The sequence below is a fragment of the Anoplopoma fimbria genome, chromosome 7 (genome assembly GCF_027596085.1).
Source record: "Anoplopoma fimbria isolate UVic2021 breed Golden Eagle Sablefish chromosome 7, Afim_UVic_2022, whole genome shotgun sequence".
Classification (NCBI taxonomy): domain Eukaryota; kingdom Metazoa; phylum Chordata; class Actinopteri; order Perciformes; family Anoplopomatidae; genus Anoplopoma; species Anoplopoma fimbria.
The window spans coordinates 13,418,528-13,439,967 of NC_072455.1; the positions used below are offsets into that span (position 1 = coordinate 13,418,528).

At 39.3% G+C, this 21,440-nt stretch overlaps 3 protein-coding genes across 4 annotated transcripts in view; all 3 read right to left on the reverse strand.

Annotated features, from left to right (window-relative positions):
• Positions 1-429: 429 nt before the first annotated feature.
• On the reverse strand, positions 430-7,502 carry fcer1g (Fc epsilon receptor IgFc epsilon receptor Ig). 2 transcript variants are annotated; one of them, XM_054601531.1, is made up of 5 exons: positions 7,279-7,502; positions 2,637-2,725; positions 2,089-2,136; positions 1,557-1,580; positions 430-1,064 (listed from the first exon to the last, which is right to left on the reverse strand). In XM_054601531.1, exons 1-5 carry the CDS (start codon positions 7,346-7,348, stop codon positions 1,011-1,013), a joined length of 285 nt encoding a protein of 94 aa, XP_054457506.1. In that variant the 5' UTR covers positions 7,349-7,502; the 3' UTR covers positions 430-1,010. The 2 variants fall into 2 exon arrangements, with proteins under 2 accessions (XP_054457506.1, XP_054457505.1); XM_054601530.1 differs by having other exon boundaries at positions 2,637-2,728.
• Positions 7,503-7,619: 117 nt separating this feature from the next.
• Positions 7,620-15,565, reverse strand: ndufs2 (NADH:ubiquinone oxidoreductase core subunit S2). The gene is given in 15 exon segments (XM_054601209.1): positions 7,620-7,954; positions 8,071-8,128; positions 8,559-8,642; positions 8,907-9,002; positions 9,431-9,560; positions 10,880-10,999; positions 11,145-11,230; positions 11,327-11,404; positions 11,552-11,626; positions 12,343-12,455; positions 12,869-12,989; positions 13,414-13,604; positions 14,258-14,275; positions 14,278-14,360; positions 15,420-15,565. Coding segments are annotated over 15 exon segments (1,401 nt in total). The 5' UTR covers positions 15,530-15,565; the 3' UTR covers positions 7,620-7,916.
• A 1,322-nt stretch (positions 15,566-16,887) lies between these two features.
• The window catches only part of kirrel1a (kirre like nephrin family adhesion molecule 1a), a 30,364-nt gene continuing 25,811 nt past the window's right edge, over positions 16,888-21,440 (reverse strand). The window contains 4 exon segments of the mRNA XM_054601177.1: positions 16,888-18,879; positions 18,882-19,174; positions 19,177-19,221; positions 19,224-19,461. Coding sequence (XP_054457152.1) covers positions 18,727-18,879; positions 18,882-19,174; positions 19,177-19,221; positions 19,224-19,461 — 729 coding nt within the window. The 3' untranslated portion in view covers positions 16,888-18,726.

Consider the following 21,440-nt stretch of genomic DNA (forward strand, 5'->3'; position numbering starts at 1 on the left):
CACATGATCACATTGGACATTTTTTCTCCTGTATTTTCTTACATGCTAAACACGTCTCTCATCAGTCTGACCGGGCTAAATGTAACAGAGCAAATCTTCTCAGACTGCAAAAGTCTTTAGGAGCTTTATACAAACTGTTATTAGCCAAACCACTGCTTATGACGAACGGAGGTTTACCACTCCCTATATAAACTTAATAAATAGGACACAGGTTTTCTCTAATTTAACATTCCAATTAAAAGAGGGACAACGTTATTTAGTAAGCAAGTTCAACCTTTAATAGGTTTCCGTATGTATAACAGCTCGATGCATCCTACAGGTAGCAGTTTTTTACATTCACAACTTTACAGTAGTCTGTGTTATTTCCTTGATTTATTTCAGGCTCTTCCTGCTAGGAGAGAGAAGTGTGTGTGTGTGTGTGTGTGTGTGTGTGTGTGTGTGTGTGTGTGTGTGTGTGTGTGTGTGTGTGTGTGTGTGTGTGTGTGTGTGTGTGTGTGTGTGTGTGTGTGTGTGTGTGTGAGAGTATGGACAGGTAAGGACCTCACCAAAGACACCATCACTGCCATCCTGTGGTGTGCAGGAAACACTGCTCAGTATCGATATAAGGCTTGAGCTTTAACTATATTCACCATCTACCATCTTGCAAAAAACTAGAATGCTTTTGGAGCCAAAAAAAGGCAGACATCTTGCAAATGGTCTAAAAGAGGAAGTTAGTTGGACGGTCTATACACAGGAAATATATAACAGCCATTTCATTTCTTGTTTATAAGCAGTACAATACAGGATGTCTGAAGCATTAAAGTTTTAAAAACATGTTTGCATGAAAATTAAATATGTGCAACAGCTGCAAAAAACATCAACTTATAACAGCATAGGTAAGCATTTCTGAGAATGCCTTTATTGGGCTCAACTTCCCTTTTACAGTGCCGTCCTTCTTAACTTCCTATTAATTCTAAAAAAGCAACAAGAAAACAGTGGTGCATGCACATCTTGGACTTTCGCTCATCGTGTCACTTCTTCATTCCAATAGTTTCATAAGTGTCCTGGGCATGAGGTTTCAAACCCTGAAGGGAAAACAAAGAGGGAAAATGAGACAATCAGTGTACACTATCATTTAAAGGGGATATATCATGCCCATTTTCAGGTTCAGGTTTCTGTTAGAACATGTTTTCATGCTTTAAGTTTAAAAAACCCATTATTTTCCCAAAACTGGATACCTGTATTCACCTTCTGTCTGAAATTCTCCTTTTTAGCCCCTGTCTCTTTAAGGCCCCCTCCCAAAAGAGCACAGTCTGCTCTGATTGGTAGGAGTTTTCCCTATCTGCACTGCCGCTGTCTTCACAATCAACTGCAGCCGGGGACCCACTGTGTGGGTCAACTACACATAGAGTGTTATGATACGGTTGCAGTATTTAACTGGCACCTGGACTTGCTTTATAATAAAAAAAGATGTAAAAATCTCACTTTCTTCAATTAAATTTAACAATCTATTTCAACGTTTAAGCAATCAGCTGTCCCCTATTTCCTTAAACGTCATTAAAAGGAGCAAAACCCACCGTATAGAGGTCCTCTTCAGCAACCTGTCAGGGGGAGAAAACAACAATATTAGATACAGTAAAAAATAGGGTAACACACACACTGGGACATTGTGCCTTCCTTGGTAATAGGCTGTAATAAGATGCAGATGAACATACAGTTTGTATGAACTCTGCATAAAGAGGAAGAACAAGCTACATGAGATTGCAAGCTGGAAGTCAGCATGGGCTGTACTCTTTAGAGTGTGAGCTTGGGGTTTGTTAAAGTGGGTTAGGCTGTGTGCAGTTTGTGGCTGGTAAAAGGAAATAATAGACTAAAATAAAGTAAAATTAAAATGATAAAATAAGTAAAGCAGTAAAACAGCAGGTTAAGCGCTCCGTTTGCCCATTGAGGTTTGACCTGCCTCTACCACAGAAGCTCTGCTCACTGAAACTCCAGTCTATGCTGTGGTCAATTGTATTCTCTGCTACCGTGTTTGTTCTAACCCTCTGCATCCATTTTAGACACCCAGTCATGTCTTTATGTCTATTTTAGTTAGTGTTTTATTCTTACCTGCTTGCCCTTTCCGTTGTTGGCTGCATCCTCTTTAGCATTGATGATCTGTAGAAGACAGTGATAAATAAGTGATAATTGAAAGTAGCAATATGTGTCAAACTGTAGTTTATCCAACCATTTATAGTTATTCTTTATGCAGTATTTTCATTAAAGTTATCACAAGGAACATTAAATTTGTGTTGATTTTGGTGGTCCCTGTGGACAAAATGGGTGGTGTTTCTGGGCACCAGAAACCCAAAGAAAACCTCTCATTTTACTCTAGCATGGTCTGACAGTCTGCCCTGCACAGTCTATATCTCATATATTCTAGCAAAAGGTTTTATTTCATTGCAATTTTTATTTTGCTGACGACACCCTATTCCAATTTAACCTTAATAATGTACCAGATTACCTTCTATGATACTCAATCTTGTCTTTGGTCAGACAATGAAAAATTCGATGTTCTTTCCTGTTCTAAATTATTCAGTTTTATAGCATATGCATAATTTGAGTTGTACGTTTAATGCATATATGTTTCTGTAAAGGCAAATATGTAGCATGCAAACCTTAATTCTGCAGTAGAGAGCCGTCAGGATGATACCGTACAAAAACAGGATACCATCCAGCACGTAACAGATCTGTGGCTCTGTTAGAGCTGCTGAGGAAACACAGGAGGACACTTTATTAGGAGCAAAGCCATTATGACAGTTCTTTGATATGTTGATAATGTCAATTAAATAAGACTCTTGGCATGGGAGTGACATCCTCATCAGTCATTCGTCCTTAAAGTTTGCCTTTTCATTGCATACATGTATCTGCTGATTTAGCTGTCGGTTGTCATGTGATGATTACTGCTCCGTGACGATGGGTTTCGTTGCACTTTACAAAACAGGATTATTGAGTAACCGGGGTGTCTCCATTTGTGAAACAAGCAGCAACAGCAGCCATTACATAATAAACCATATGCATTATCTTAAATGGTGCTTCAATATTGTCTATGGAGAAATATTGAGTTTATAGACTGTTTTTTCTTGACATGCAACACAAAGCATGCACACATGTGGCTATGTTGTTGGTGACTATTAAGCATGGTTTCTGACAAAGCGGTGTATATTTGTTGCATGCAGAGTCAAACTATATCCCTATATTCAGACTTTGGTACAAACTTAAGTCTGGTAACAATTAATATAACCAATTCAGCAAAATAATAATAATAATAATAATAATAATAATAATAATAATAATACATTTTATTTATAGAGCGCTTTTCAAAGCTTTACAGACATTTAAAATCATCATTAAGCGCTACACACTAAAAACTTAAAACACACAGCATTTGTCAGACAAAATAACAGGCATAGATCATTATTGTGTGGTTTGCCACTTAACTCTGTGGCAAACATTGAAATAAATATATAAAGACTTTCTAAAAATGTATAAAATAAGTATGAACGGAATCACTAAGGGGGATGATGTATGAAGAATAATCCTCACTTCTAGTCTCTCACTGAGAAATCACTCTAATTTTACACATGCACAGAGAGGAATATGACTTCCAGCCAACAATGAGACAGAGGTGGAGCTTCACAATGAATAATGTAATATGGTGCATTTGAGGATTAATTACTATTAATTGAAAAAACTTGTACACTGATTGTAGGAGCATGTGGAGGTGTACAAACTTTTACAGATTATTGTTTTTCTATTGCTGTTGTTTAAATGGTCAGTTTTATTGTACATGCAACCACAACAGTTATAAAAGTGTAGCTTTATACCCATGCTTAACAGATTATTATTAACGACCAGAAAAGACGGGAATATTGTTGAGGCAAATATGTTCTTTTTGATTCACTTTTAGGCAGAGGAACTTTAAAATAAACTCTACATAATGTAACACTTTATCTAACATCATGATGAGCACCACCATAAAAACAATGACAATTTGATTTTAAACTGCAGTGCACAGCGACCACTTCTCACTGCACAGCATGTACGAAGTGTAACACTTTAAAATGTACTATCTGTGTGAAGACATATACGTTATATTAAAGGCTACTGGAATAAATAAACCAGCTTTAAAAAGTGCCTAGTGCACACATCAAAGACCCCCACCGCAGAAGGCTTTTATGAGTCTGAAAAATATGATGCAGAAATTACAAGCAAGCTCACTATAAAAGCACAGTGACATGGGGTCATATTTTCTCTTACAAATATCTGACACCAGGCTCAACATGTAATGTATTTCTGAATATGGCCACACTTTTGGAATACATTGGTTCTAGGTTAGCAGTCAATCAACAAAAAAACACTGCAATACTCCATGATTGTATGAGAATGTCACACATATTCTTTTAATTAACTCCTCAACCCCTCCCTTTAATAATTTGTTAACAAATTGATGAGTAAACGTTAGTGATTAGAAGTAATTAAAGGAGCAATTGCCCACATTCAGAGCATTAATATAGCAGAAAACAACTATTTGCTATGTAAACTTATAGCGTAGTAATGTCTACCTGAGTAGAGCGAGTCGCTCTCCCTCTGAGTGTGTTGTTAGAAAGGTTTTACATGCTTTGTTGACAAAGCCGAGCTGGCCATGGGTGCTTTTTAGTGCATAGTAGTGCATGTTAGCGTGCCTGCTGGCTAGCTTAAAGCCGCCGCTCTGCTTTATGTCATGGGAGCATAGCATAAACACTGTTAGCAAGACTGCAGTAGTTTGTACTGTTAGCACTGTTAGCTACGAGCAGCTGGCTCAGGCTTTGACATTTTAAGAGCCATTTAGAGGCAATCAAAATGCTCCCAATCTCATATTATGCACCTTAACTGTAATGTGCATGTAGTTTACTTTTATTGACCATTATTTATGTTTCAGTCCTTGGACCATTATTTTGTTATTTCATTTGCTAATGTGTCTGGCTGCCATGTTATCTCCCAATCCATTGCTTTAAAATTCACTGTTTTCATTAAATGATCGAACAACTTTAGAGTTACTAGTTTAATTTAAAGACACAAGCTCTGATTGGGCAGAGAAAAGAGAGGCTGTATCTCACAATAAGCTGCTGAACATAACACAGCAACAGCATTGGCCAATCAGAGCTCTTGCTGCTGTGGGTTGGACTATTTTAAATTCCCTAAAATTAAAACAAAGATGAGATCATGAAAACTGTTTTAAAAAAGTTGAGATGTGAGATGAAAAAATGTATGACAGAAAGACACAATGTTAAATTAAAAAGCCTCTCAAAATCATCACTTAGTAATTAAAACAGAATTATAGAACTGACATTTAATGACTTTTATAATTTACATTGACATTTAATTAATCACATTACTAGTACTTTTCAATGTATCGTTTAATTGACTCATTCTAATTAACCACTGGGAAGGATTCATGTGGCACAGTTCACACTCCATAGGTTTGGTGTGTTATATATATATATATTTTTTTTTTTACATTTTAATATAATTTAAATGTTATTGGAACATATTCAACACTCATGTTTGACCTCAGTGTTCCTTATGGCTGAAAATGTATTTCTGACATTTAGAAAAAAGAACCTTGACGACTTCTCTATGATGAAATCCACAGACAACACATGTAATTTTATGTCTCTTCCTTCCCACTATCCTTCTCCTCCATCACAAATTCAGTCAAATTAACCACTTCTCTAAAGTTGGTGACGCATGGTTATTTCCACACCTCAAAATAATTACCCCTTTTCAGAGTAACAGTAAAATTAGAAAAAACATTTTAAATATAATATTCACATCTACTTGCTATCTGTTCCACTTTATGACTGATATTGTTGGACATATTTGGCATGTAAGTTTTGGATTGCCAATCATATACCCGTTTTGAATGCCTCTGTTCAGCTTTATCTGATGCCTTAACTGTGAGTCAGATAGGTGGTGTGTTATCTACATGTTTTAGTTTCCGCAGCTCTCGTGTAGCTTGGGTTGAAAGGAAACAGCGTGCACCGAGTAAGCCCCTTGAAATAAATGATAGGGTGATAACAAAGTTTGACACATTTTTCAGTTTGTGGCCCAACATATTACCCAATTAGCACCACACTATATTCGATAGATAACTTAGGAGACTTTTTTTTGGATACAATGCACTTATATATCGCGACTCAAGACCCCTGCAACAGATTGTTCACTGGGTCTATGTGCAGTTCTATGTATTGCGCTAGAAGTTAAAGGTCTAAGAGAGACAACTAACAAAGTGTCAGATGAAGTATCAGTGCGGACATGCAATTACAACCTTAATCTTCTTGACTGCTCAGTTCACAAATTGGATACATATTTTCAAAAGTGAGATCTTTTCTCGTTTTAAAAATCGACACATCCGCTGACTGTGACCTAAACACCGCAGATACGAAGAGTAAGCTGTAGTCAACTGCAACTTAACTTTATTTTCAGAATCGATTAACCCTCCATTTATTTCCTTGATTAATCAACTAATAATTTGGTCTATGAAACATCTGCTTCTTTCTGTCTTTGTTTATTTATAATTATGATTTTTTTCCTGCGTCAGAGAATGTCCTGTTCTGTTGAAAAATAAACACAAAATTAAAAGTTCCAAAATAAAAAAAGTAATTTGGTATAAAACTGCAGAATGTATTGAAAAATATAAATCACTATTTCCCAGTCGTCAGTCGCCAATTTTCTCTCAATAAGTTTAAAAGTTTTTTAAGTGTAAAGTTTCCCCTACTTTATTAGCTTCGTGGCCTATTAAACCTCCAATATTAACATAGTCACAAAAATTCTAATAAATTCAGTATAATCCTTTCGAAAGGATTAGAAATGAGGATTAGAAACTGAGCGTTTTTGTCCAGAGAAGGGTGTGTCTGAGAACTGGTTTAACAAGTGCGGCAGTTAAAAAAAGTGATAATGCACACCAGCCTCAGTGCCACAAATGAGAATAACCAACAGGGTCAGCTTTTCTTCCACAGGAACCGTTATGTGCTAAATACATTTCTGCTGCCTGCACTGGGTTATTTCATCAGAAAAAAGCCAACGTATTTTCACCTTGTTAACCACTCAACATCATAGCTTTACAATGTTGAGTTTGCTATCACCGTTCAAAGTTTCCTCAAAGGCTTGTTCTCATCATAAATTAAGAAGTCATCACTGTGAAGTCTTTAATCATCAAACCACCAAAAGCAATCTACAAACTTTAGGTTACAGACCCAATCTGATGTCTCAACTCACCAGCTGCTCTCCCAAAACTCATCCACAGAGGAAGGACCACCAGTAACGGGTTCCTGCCCAACACGGCCATGGTAACGCAGGCTCAACACGGACGACTTGGCTCTGTTAAGTGGCCAACACACAGCAAACACAGCGACTTGTGGGTGGGTTTTTTTTTCCGTCCGAGTTCTAGAGAGCACTCAAGCGCTGCATACTTCACTGCCAACAGGGGAAGTTGTGGTCTGAGCTCTACGTCCATTTGTCTCAGATCTCATCACGCCACTCCCCCTTTAACACCAACCAGAGGAAGGACATACATCGAGGCTTTGGTCTCTGCTGTCATGTTTAATAAGTGATTTTCAGACAGAAGTTAAGGAAATGGAGCATTTGAAAAAGAACAACGTTTAAAATCTTGTAAAATCCCTCCAAAATCACCCTTATGCAATGTGACGGTGAAAAGATACAACTTATGACTTTTGTGTTCGGTCATAAAATATTTATTGGGATTATTTGGGCATTGTACATCACTGATTAGAAGTAGAATCATCCATCAAAAGCCTCACTACGGCGAATAGTGAACAGGAAGAGGACCTGACTAACAGATGTGTGAAGATGAACTTTCCCCCTCAGAGAACCAACACGTTAACAGCAGCGTCACGTTAACGGTCAACTTCTCCAAACACTATGTCCTGTGTACCTGTCAGAAAAAAAAGAAGAAAAAGAAGAAAAGGATCAGTACCACTTTATACCAAAGCTTATATTTTTGTATTGCCCTTCTGAGGATGAATTATTTAACAACAATCATTTTCTTACCAATAATGGCCACCACATCAGCCAGCATGTGTCCTTTGGCCATTTTATCCAGACCAGCCTAAAAGAAGAAAACATTTATTAACTCAGAATAACTGAAGACCAGCAATTCAGGGCAGATGAGCTCTTAGAAAATGAAATAATAAAAATTCATGAGATTATAGCCTGAAGTTAATGCACTAACTACTCTAATAGTTTGTTTATGCAACTTTAAAAGACATTTTTCGCCTTGAAGACCAAAAATCAAACGATGATGTTAAACAGCGGTTCATGTCCATGAGCTAAGAGATGAGCAGGAAGGAGGGAGTAGTGGAGGAGGAGGAGGAGGAGGAAGGGGGTCTGTACGTGTTTAAAAATGGCTCTTTAGTGCTTTATAAAATCTACTTAATGAATAAAAAGTAGCCTTAAGGACAAGCTGTTAAACGTGCTGAATAATTGATACCCGGTGTGTTTAATATTTCACAGTGTCTTGTGAAGTTGTAAGTGCGCACCAAGTGAGCGAATCCAGGAGCTTTGATCTTGCAGCGATAGGGTCTGCTGGAGCCGTCTGAAACCAAATAAACACCAAACTCTCCCTGCAAGCGACACATGGGGACACACACAAATACACTTTAGTAAGCATATTACATCACACAAGTCCTTAAAGGCTTCCCAATTAATTAAGACTCAAAAAACCTTGTGTATACAGAGGATCTACAGAGACGTACACTTTATTGTTTGCTAGGTTAAAATCTATTAGGGCATCTGCAAATTACTTTACTTGTGCGGTTAAGTCAGAACAAAAAAGTGAAAAAGGCAATTTTATCCAGAAATATTATCTATTTTTTGAGTGGTCTCACCTTAGGTGCCTCAACAGCTGTGTATGTGGCCCCTGGGGGGACCTGGTAGCCCTCTGTGTACAGTTTGAAGTGGTGGATCAGAGACTCCATGGACGTCTAGGACAAGGAGCACATAAAACATGTTATGTCTCAGTAGCTGTTTTGAAAATGATGCGCACACACACTTATTAGGAGGTTGAATATTGTGCATCTTGACTGAAATGTAAAATAGAAACACTGAGCATTCCAACACTGAGGTGAACTAGAGGTGATCTCCAGCCTTGAGGGCAGCCAAGCTAAAGAGCACTTTACAGCAGAGCTGGCCTAATTCTGTAAAGTGGGTATTGTGAAGACAAATTAGTGACACCACTGAAATTTAATTAACACACAGAAGTGATTAAACACAGGGGAAAATCCAGAAAGGAAAAAAGGTACATCTTTTTGAAGATTCAACAGCCTGCAGGCGTAAAGAAACCATCTCACAGAATGAAAAGAAAAGAGGAAAACTACTGTGAGGGAGGATGAAGCTTCCCCACTCAGCTCACCTTCATCTCAGACCTCTTGGGTGGGGCAACCTTGGCATCATCCACCTTAATCTCTCCTTCTGGCATCTTGTTGAGCGACTGGAGCATGATCCTCAGGGACTGCCTCATCTCCTCCACTCTGCACAGATACCTGGACCACAAACGCACACACAGAATACAGCGGTAAGCTACAGATGCCCATAATACTGTACATCATTAAATCAGCCACAGAGCCTGATCAGCTTGTAGTCTTTCTATAAAGATCCATGGTGAGGAGTTGATCACACAAACAGAAAACAGACCAAACAGTGTGTCGGTCCTTTCAAACAGATAAGGCCATTTCTTTTAAATCTCGCCCAACAGCTCACTTTGATTCATTTTTCAGATTGTTTGATAAACGTCACTGCTTCTGTGATTAGAGCCAGTGAACTGTGCTGTAAAAAAGGCACTGCATTAAGCTCACCATGACAGTGTATACGCAGGGCCATTGTAGTTATACATTTTTAAAAAAAAAAGACTGAGCCAGGGAAGGGGGGGGTTATATTTGGAGGAAAAAAACCTCTTTGAGATTGAAGTAATACATTTATGAGTTTTTTTTTTTAAATATTCTCTGAAATTAAAGGTATAAGCATCAAATTCCTTATAAACAATACATAGACCGAAACAAAAATAATCCCACTCAATCATCAGTTATGACCCTCTAGAAGTGCGAGGTGATGTCTGTATCTGCAGAGACCCTGCCCTCTGCTTATTTGAATGCTGTGTTTACAAACAGCAACCAACAATGTGACTACATATTATAACTTTAAATTCACAAAGTAACGAGAAAAATATGTTTTTTTTTTATCAAGGATCAGATTGTTTCACTTTGCAGGATTGGATCAACCTCATCACACCACAGACGCCTCTGCTTGCAGAATATTATGCCTACAGTGGATGATTTAAAAGAAAGATACTTGTGATTTTAGCCCAGAATCATCAGATTATCATAAGCATCCAGACTTTGATGAGACACTGCTGTGAGTTGGGCCTATACAGACGAAATTTTTGAGTTTTGTCGTAAATGTAACACTTACATCATATTATGCTCGCTCCCGGCTCAGTAATTCTTTTTAGTCTACGTATGAACTATGATTTATTTACACATGGTTTTCCAGTAAAGCATGCTTGCTGCAGAATTTGATATGCTGGTCCAATGCAGCTTTTATAAAAACAGCAATGACATACCACTGCAATTCAAATGTCTGACAAATATCTTCCTTTTCAAATGAGTCTTCAATTTCTAAATGTGTTTGATACTCATAAATGAGTAGTGGTTAGCCGATCATTTTGGTGATGACGAGGAAATTATCTAATGTTAGAAGACAGATTGCATGTTACATATTTGGTGAAACCGGCCCGTCTTGAGATAAAAAAGTGGGCAAGAAAATGTAACTGAAAAATAACTACAGCCATCTGTTAATCTTTTACCTGTCGTAGCAGTCTCCTTTAATTCCAATGGGGACGTCAAACTCCACCTCGTCATACTTGTCGTAAGGCTGAGACTTTCTCAAGTCCCACTTGATGCCTGATCCTCGAAGCATCACTCCACTGGTGGAGGGGCAAGGAGAGTGATGATGAATATCACAGTTTATACACAATAATGCTGGTCAATCTGATTAAAATATGCAAACTTTTCAATGAAAGGCCATTAAGGGGAAGGAAAGGGGTCTTGTCACTTTCATTGGTGGGTTACCTGAAGCCATAGTTGAGGGCCTCCTCAGAAGTAACCACCCCGATGTCCACAGTACGATTCTTCCAGATACGATTGTTGGTCAACATCTGCATAGAGGACAACCGACAGATTTTAATTTTCACCGACAGATCTTCAACACATCCTTATCATGTTAAGGACTTGTGGAGATTTCAGTCATTCACCTCTTCTACTTCATCAATTCTAATGGAGAAATTCTTGCACCACTCATAGATGTCGTCCATCAGGCCAAGGGGCAAATCCTGGAACACATTTAACATCGTAAGAAAGTCAGTGATCATGCTGATTTAAACATCCGATTGATGAATCTGATTTGTGTCCCAAAGAGATCATTTTTTTTATGTTGTCATAAAAATGAACCACAGGCATTATTCATTGAACTCTCCTACCTGATGCACACCACCAGGTCTGACGTATGCAGCGTGCATCCTGGCTCCAGACACTCGCTCATAAAACTCAAACATCTATAAGAAAACAAGTGACATACAGTTGGGTTTAAGTAGTGGATATTTACAAAGTTGATCTACTCAATGGATACTCTATATCGGATACTCTGTTCTTTAAACCATCAGGGTATCTGACTGGGCTTTTGGTCTGAGAGCAAACTGATTGTGGAAGACGTTTTGACCCGACTGGGTATCAAAGTAGCCATGTAAAGAAAATGTTTGGGGCAGAGCAAGCTCAATGACAACTTACAACAGAACAATTTTAAGTTAATATTTCCTGAGGCTTAAGTAAATGTATATAGCTAGCTATAACTTATGTAGTCTAATAAAACATTCATAAAATAAATCCATCTTTCATGAAGGTTATGATGTTCAATTTGGGTTGAAACTGTTTTAGAGTTAAGAGTTAGTGATAATTGTCTTAAGAGAGACGGTATGCTCTGGACTTCAGATTGAAAGAAGCTTATAGCTAACTCTGATACAGCTAAGGAACTGTGCACTGTAACTGTGGAACAAACAAATAAATGAGTAAATAAACTGTAAATCACTGAGCTAGTTAGTAAAGTCATGGGCTCACAAATTTCTGTTTACTCCCATAGAGTTGCATGATTTTCAAAAACTCGATTACTTTTTTTGAGGTACTTTAAGGTTATGTATGACTAACGGGCATGAAAACAGCACCTTCCCCAGGTAAACAAATTAATAATAACAATACAAGACAGAATGACTTGGACCTTCTCTCTCTCCTCGAACAGCCAGAAGAAGGGGGTCATGGCACCAATGTCAAGGGCGTGAGTAGTGATGGCCATGATGTGGTTCAGGATGCGAGTCATCTCTCCGTACAGAACTGCAAACACAACACAGAACACACCCAACCGTTTAAAGTTGATGAGTCTGTTGACAAAAACAGTGGCAACAATATTTTTGAAAACAATAAGTCACGTTAATAGTTTAATTTTAAGCAATGTTCAACATTTCACTGGTTCTAGCTGCTTAAATGTGAAGATTTACAATTCTATTTGGGGAAAAGTGAATATCTTTAAGTGTTTATGTGTTTGATAAAACAGTTAATTATATTTCACTTTGCACACTGGGAATAGATAAGGGCATCCACCTAAATATTCAGAATTATATTGAAAATAGCAGCTCTGCAGAAATCCATATCTACCTCAAAACAACATTTTTTCTTTAAATCATTTGATTTAAAATATTAAGCCTTTGCAGAATCCGCAGACACACCCAACCATTCCTATACTGTACCTCTGATCCACTGAGCACGGGGTGGAGCTTGGATGTTGAGCAGCTTCTCCACAGCCAGAGAGTAGGCCTGCTCATTACACATCATGGAAACATAGTCCAGACGGTCAAAGTAGGGCAGAGCCTGCAGCATTAAAAGAAGTGGAACTGGGTAAGGGATTTCCAAGAATGCAACACATGACACATGATAAAGGTCCTTTTAATCTTTGATTTATTCTGTTTACATCAAGAGTTTAATTCTGTCTTTTTTCCCTGCTCTCGCGCAGTCTACTTTTTCACAGTAGATCCAGCTCATTCTCCACAGTATGTTGTTGTGTTGAAGGTAACAAAAGGTGATTTGGCAATAAATTGTGTTGCCATTTACTGTTCAATCCTTTGAAACCATCCAAAATGTGGTTTCTTAGCTTGGTTGAAACAAAAGGAGCAACCAAGCTAAGATACTACATGTTTAAAAGGTTGATTTTACAACCTTTTATACATGTAGTATTTAAACCACTTCCTCAAAATATGAGTTACAGAATATACTCTTAACATAAGTGGCTCAGTACCTGCAGGTAGGTCTTGTACTCTATGAGCTTCTCAGTGCCACGGTGAAGCAGGCCGATGTGAGGGTCACATTTCTTGACGGACTCTCCGCTGAGCTCTAGGACGAGACGCAGCACACCGTGAGCAGCAGGATGCTGGGGACCAAAGTTGATGGTCAGGTTGGACACATCCTTCTCTGCTGGAGGATCTTTGTCTGTAAGAAGAAAACAAAACAACAAAGGGCAGGGTAAGACAAATTAAATCATTGATAGTAAAAAAACTGTGTATTGCTTCATGATATGATTTTCTAATCCAAATAAGAACTTAAAAAGCAGCTTTTTAAAGCTAACAATTGAAACTATGCGTTTATGTCATCGGGGGGGACATTCAACTGCAAAGCCAAATCATTTGTGACGCTCTTTTGGGTTCTATTCTGGCAATGCCGGTCAAAACCCAACAAATCATTCAGAACAAAGTAGACTTCATTTTCTTATTGTCAAACCTGTAGCCCAGAGAATAAGCTGCCCAATCTATTAGCAAACACCCAAGTATTCAAACCAGTGCACTCTTTAAATCTAAACTGTTTTGTCACATATTAAATCAGATAATTAAGACCTGTCTCCATCTTAATAAAGTTTGGTGGACTCTCAACACCAGGAAAAAACACTGGGCTTTCTATCCCTGACAAGGTCTGGTGGGTTGTTTATTTATAATTATATTAGAATGTTGTTAGCATTCACACTTTTTTGGCAACCCAACATTTTACACTTTTTTTTTTTAAATAAAAGGTTTTAAAAAACACTAGTAGTTAGGAACATAAATCCTTTAACTAGTAGCCCTAAAATGTGTGTCAGTGTGGGGTGGTACCATTCCAGGGGGTGGGGTCCATTTCTCATTAATGGCAGTGGGGTACATAACTGCCCCAGAAAACTGTTCGGTCCATTCCACATCTGGCTGCCATTGTTTCTGCCTGCGGAAAACATTGAAAAAATATTCTTAATATGAGGTAAAGTTGTGTTAGAAAGTCTTTAGTTTTGAGCCTAAACAGACAATTGAAGAGATGCTAAAAATCACATCCTTGCAGGCTTCTTGCGTGTTGCCAGAGAGGCTTCAGTCTTATTTTGTTCAGCCTGTCAGTTAGAAAGGGTGATGACCTGGGCTACACTGGGCTTGCCAACATGACATGTGATAATAGTTACTGTTGGATGAAGAGGAAGAAAGTAGAGATATGGGTCATGCTAGTATAGCAAAATGGGTTTATCAATGCTAATTATTGGACCATCAATACACGGCTACATAAGTATACAAGTCTTGCTGACAAGTCTTGCATCTGCTGACCTCTTATGGTGTCAGAATGCATCAATAACAAACCTGTATGTTCAGGTTCCCTTGACTTTGGTGCTACATAATCAACACATGCAAGAACAAATACATGTCAGAGACGCCTACACTGGTTTTAGTGACTGGTAGTTTTTTCACTTTTATGCAACTTGCATTAAAGGTCTTCAATTTAGCTGGAATGGTGGCACACAGACACGGTTTACTCTTCACCAATTGCCAGCTAACGTTGATCTATTGTTTGATCAACAGCCTCCTAACCAGAAAGTCATCAGTATAGTTTATCATTCTTGCAAAATACAGGCTATAGTTTGACCTTACACAAGATATAAGAGACGCCTAACAGTGTGGTAAACAGTGACACACGACGGCTAACAGTAAACTTAAAGCTTAGGTAACCACTAGTTAGCAGGAAAGCTCATTTATCATGCAACGTACACAAGCTTCAAGGGTGACATTGCGATAATACTTGTATGCATGCTTTGTTTAGACGTATTCCATTCAGAAAAGAAAGTAAAGCATTGTAGCAGGCGTCTCAAATTAGATAGAAGAGAGTGACCAAGTCGGCTTATTTAGCATGATGCTAACATTTGCCTTTGGCGTGCATATATATGTATGTGGACCTCAAGCTAGGACGGCTGGCAGTACAATGGCCACACGGAGCGTTGGGTTTGTGTTTTTGTTTTCTTACCTGCTTTGCAAGACAGTGCAGCCAGGACTCAGCAAATTATTATTATTTAATATCAGTTTTGTTGAAGGACGTCCTAGTTTGGTAAGCGACCTTAGCATCGTGCCCGCCATCTTCGCTGCTACACAAGCCCTGGCGTATGACGTAGAGGAGTGTCTTCTTCGTTGGTTGTTTTACAGGCGCACTACATGTATAACGCGTGTGTCTGCCATCTATCGGTATGATGTATAGATAGATATTCTTTTATTGATCCCCATGGGGGAAATTCGGGTGTTGCAGCAGCTCAAAGTAACCTGTATTCAAAGTAACCTACTTTTTGATATTGTAAAGTGCAGTTTTTTTTCTAATCATTCCGTTTTAAGTTGACTATAATGTACAGTACCAGCAAAACGTTTGGACACATCTTCTCATTCAATGTTTTTTCTATATTTTTATTTTTTTCTACATTGTAGATTAATATTGAAGGCATCCAAACTATGAAGGAACACATATAGAGCTATGTGGTAAACAAACAAATGCTCAACAAACCAGAATATGTTTTATATTTTAGATTCTTCAAAGTAGTTGAATGAGAAGGTGTGTCCAAACTTTTCACTGGTACTGTAAGTATGTAAAGGTATACAATAAATACGGGAATACTTTATGATAAGAATACTGTCGAGATGTAGGAGGATAGGTAAAATAGCTATGCAGTAAATTACATTCTATTACATTTGGTGCACTCGTCCGTATGCATGTGTGCCCATAGATAAAGTGGGATGTTAGAAGTAACTGATTATTCATACATTAATGTTTTGTTAACAATTTTGTAAGACTTTGATGGTTGCTCTAGGTTTAGCTCACCCTATTTTTGGTGGTAGGTTCCAGTAAGGTGTGGCTGAGGCGGTCACATGCCATTCACTGGAAATAGGGGAAAGGAAGTTGCAGCTTGAGGTGAGGCCCTCGCTTTCATTAGTCTTTTGTTCCTCATTTTTGCCTGTGTCAGTAAAGTTTGTTAATAAATTCCACTTTTCTGCAATTATTACTGCCTATCAACCTGCTTCTTCAACTTCCAGTTCCAAGCAACATCATCTTCCATTTATATAGGATGACTGCACAACACACATATTATTATATATATTATTATGATTTTTATTAAAAAATGAATCATCACTTTTATCGTAAAAGAACTTACACTCATATACCTTTCACCAGTTTTTATTGCTTGCTATTTGGAGCCCATGCTGTGAAATTGTCATAAAGACTAACATCGGTAATCAGAACAGAAGATATTAATGGTTGAAAAAATGAAATTTTAAATTATTCTTTTATTAAAACCCATACTGCAGTGCCTAAGCATTTAACACTGATTTAAAATGTAGTGTCAATTTCCCCTGAAATTGGGTTCCAATGCCAACAGGTGTTGCCAACACAAAATAGTGAAGTTGCTCATCCCCATCTTCCCAAAGACGACAAACTCTGCTTTATATAAAAAACAGTGCTTTTATTTATGTAATACTGTGGAAAAATAATTACATACCATTTTTAAAAAATATTGAAGATAATGAAATTAAAAAATGAGAGTTTGATAACGTTCGTTGTACATCTTTTGAACAGTTGTCTCTGCTACGAAGAACAGTACAATAAGATAAACATTGGATTTTTCTAAATTCAAAGACACAATAATACAGGATACAGTCCTACCAGAGGTATAAAAGTACTGTAACAGGATTGTGAGAGAAAATGATATGGACATATACTGGAACACACACCCGCACACTTAAGACACAGACATGCACACACATACTGTATACACACGGGCATGCATACAATAGCCGCGCACACACTCGAGTCGGGCGCTGCGTGTTTACAGTATGCTTCCCGTTCACACGCAGTCATTCACACATCTATACAAACACACTGTACAAATCGATGTGCGTGCCAATGCCCACACACTCCTTCTTGATCTCTCTCTCACACTCGCACACCCACACACTCGCAGTCATACATTACTACATGTCAATATTGTGGACAAGCCTTCAATGAACCTCTCCATACACATTCTCCTCCGGCCGTGTTTGGCAGACAGACGATGAGGAATGATTCAAAATGGAAATGTACGACATGTTCCCCTATAAGGCCACTCAGTTCTAAACCCAACATCTGTGTTTTTCTCTCTGTCTCTGCACGTCTGTAGTTAGGAGCTCAGAGAAAAAAGGGCTCCAGCCTACGAAAATGTCTGGGAATGACTCAAGGCCCCAAGCCTGCTTTGTAAAGCAACTGTCACCAATAGAAGGAGCTTCTACTGCATATACATGGTCTAAGGTGAAGAACAACATGAACACTTGGCACTAGGTTTCTTTTATGCACTGTTATACCCTTCCTGAATTCAGGCTCTGCTATTGACACGACTCGTCACTCTGTCTTAGAGGAATCACCCAGGCAGACGACCCGAGTTAAGCGGGCTGACGTGAAAACATTTGGTCCATACATACACATTACATGTTTTACATTGACAAAAAAATAATTCTGTAATGTTAAAAAATAGAATACAAAGCTCTAGTCTGGTGTGCAAATAAAAAGAAGACATTACACAGATATAGATAAGGGACGTCTAAGCATGAATACTGTAGATGCAGTGCAAAATGATGACAACCCTCCCAACCCCATCCCAGCCCTAACACACTCCCACACGCTGCGGAACAGGTGTGATAGCATGTACCACTGTACAGAAGGGCAATCTGGGATACTATATATATGTGCTCTATGATGATTGAATAAGACAACCAGCGATAAAATAAAAAAAAGATGGCGGCCAGAAATGACTTCCACTGGTTCAGCGTGTACCATATTTGACAGTCAGTCGGCTTTGCCTTAAGACGTTCTCGCTCATCATTTACAAAGTCAGTTCATAGCAAAAGATCTGTGTACTCTCGTCCTCTCACTGGTTCTTGCTCTCTGTCCCAGTCTTGATTGTGACTTTCGCCGTCCGCTCTTTCAGAGCTCAGATATACAAACACATCGGGAGTGAGGGAATTCAAAATTGTGTGGAATTTCCCTTCCCTGTCTCACTAAAACTCCTTCTTCACCACTCGTCTCTTTTTTTTCCTCGTTTTTCCTCATACGCTCCCTGTCTCATGGGCATGGACTCCTGACTCTGTGCATGGGTGTGTCTGTGTGTTATGTTTTTCTGAGTTCTGTAGTTTGTGTTGGTGTGTGAAAATGTGTGCGTGTAAATCTATGATTGTGTGTGTTTTTGGATGTGACGCTATTTATAAGATGCTTCCTCATGCTCTGCTAAGACTGTGAGGTGGTTATGCGTCTCTCTGTCTCACACATGAGTCTGCATCCTCTGTGTGTGTCGGCTGTGGGAGTAGTCAGAGTGTTGCGAGGTGTAGGAGAAGCGGGTGGAGCTGCCGTACTTTCCTAGTCCAGTCTCTGATCCTGAGGGAGCAGGACCACCGGGACCCAAGCCGACCCCAGGGCCCCCCACCCCAGGGCCCCCACCCCAGGTCCCACTCCAGGTCCCACTCCAGGTCCCACTCCGGGTCCCACCCCGGGTCCCACCCCGGATCCCACCCCGTACATCTCATAGGATGGGCAGGCCTCCAGCGTGGCCAGGCTGGACGGGGCGAAACCCATGCGGTAGGTCTGGTAATGCGAGGGGTATCCGTAGTTGTCGTAGGCCAGCTGGGAAGTGGAGTCCAGGAGGCTGCATTCTCCTGGGAAGTCGCTGGCAACGGGGGCGGGGTTAGGCGGGGGCTGCTGGCTCTGGCCCCGCGGGTGAAGGTGTTGAACTGGGCGTAGCTGATGTGGGAGAGTCTGGAGGGGGCCGGGGGTCATAGCAGGCCTGGGGGCGGCCAGGGGAGGTGAGGGGGCCAGGGGGACCAGGGGCCCCTCCGCTGGCCGTTGCTCCGGAACCTCCGGCACTACTGCTGATAGATGCAGCTCCCCCTGGTGTTCCTGTAGGGGAGCGGTAGTCAGAATAGTGCAAGGTGGAGCGGGAGGCGGGGCGACCTTCATCATGAGTTGAGGCTCGCACGTTGTAGTAGCCATTGGTGGGGTCCTGAAGACAGATAGAGACAAACAGCAAGGGACAAAAGCACAGAGTGGACATTAAGAAAAGGTATGATTAGGGGAACTATATTTTCTATATGGTTTGGATTTATAGAATCAAAAATACTCTAATCAGGGGATTCCTTTATTGATCAGATTAACAAGAAAAAAAATTCTGAAGTGATCATTTTTGTCCAGAGCTTTCATGAGTTTAAGCATCCACGTTTTCCTCCAGGCCTCTCCAGCAGGGTGGAGCCCTGCCAACATGCACGTTGATCCCAGATTGTCTGGTTGAAGGAAGGACGCTCTCCCTGCTCACTACACCCACATCATGTTGCTCTACTATTATTTCTGACATGATTCTGCAACCTTGTTGTCTCTCATGTACCCGACTTCACCCCCAAACAACTTTGTCTCACTGCTTTGGTGCTTCAGGCGGCAGAGAGAGAGAGAAAAAAAAAAAAAAAAAAAATCTGGCTGAGGCTGTTGTCTGAGGGTGATCTAACCATCACCTGGGGTGGATTCGTGTCTGTGTTTCTTCAAAGTGATCCAAGGCAGCACTCCAGCTAGAGGGCTGCTGTGTTTGCCCTCACAAAATATTCATGGGGGAGGGGGAGGGTTTCAACAGAACATTTTGGCAGCTTCACGCGTGAAAAATAAATGTATCACCTAAGCCCAGCCCTACAGCGTCAAAATGTATAAATGATTCATGCCAGCTGGATGGGCAGAGTATGCTAAACAGCATTCATCTTTTTTCCCCCATTTAGTTCTAATTGTTTTTGTTTGTCTATAAATATCTTCAAAATTAGTGTGACAACCTTTTAAGCAATCGTTGCCTCACAGCTGGACTGAGAGTGAGGGGCAGATAAGACTGGGAGCTCCAGCGATAAAGGAAAAGCCAACTGCACTTCAAAAATATGTTTGTCTAAAATATCCTACTGTAATATTCTCACAGATATTGAGTGCAATAATAACACTACATTTAAAGGTCACTAGTTTAGAGGACAGAAAGATGTCTAAATACTCTTGAGGCTTGAGACAGCTGAGGGGATTTTCTTACTGGAGACGGAATTGTTTTAACTGGACTGTAGTCATAAGTAATAAGTCATATGTTCTGGCCAACAACAGTTGGATAAACGGCAGCCCCTTTGGTTATGCTCTTATTCACTGTATGGAAGAAAGCAGTCACTTTATATAAGACCATGAGAGTCAAAAGAATGAGCAACAACTATGGAAATCACTTAATGCTAATGCCTGTGGATGTTTCATGTGTTTATCAAGGTACAAAACATTGAATACCTTTAATATTTCATGGCACATAATACTTAAATATGTTATTCTAAGCAGCAAGTTTGTTATCCAGTTAAAATTAACTGACATTTAGTTGCTAATCTGAATCTGCCTTTTTGGATTAAACCTTGAATTGAATTTTGACTTGTGCTGTCCACTGTCAAAACCCAGACAGGAGCTGTCTCGTCTTTGTCTTCTCCTGGCTGCTTCAGATGAACATGTGCACCCTCTAGAGGGTAAAACAATACATTTTAAAATACATTTTTTTTTTTCTATGGAATAAAACCTTTTAAAAGTATAACACTAACATGTATAAAACATCAAATCCAATATTTTGCAGTAGCTGTGAAGTTGCAATGAACTATCACCAACACACTTGTTAGGAAAAATCAATACATGTCAATGCGCCTGGATTTATGAGATCAAATCAATTGCCAGTTGTGATTATATATTAATAAATGAGGCTTGATTCATAGTATAAAATCTATAAAATACTGTTATGTTCATCTGGTTATCATTTATGTCAGGTAGACACTTCCACCAGAACACAAATGCTGTTCCTCATTGGATGAAAGTCATCACTCAGAGTCACCATGTCATTAATGAGTAGGATATTTGCAGCACTTTAAGGTATAAATAGAATGAAACCTTGCACCAAAATGAACTCCACAAGAACTAACTTTGACTTTGGCATCATTT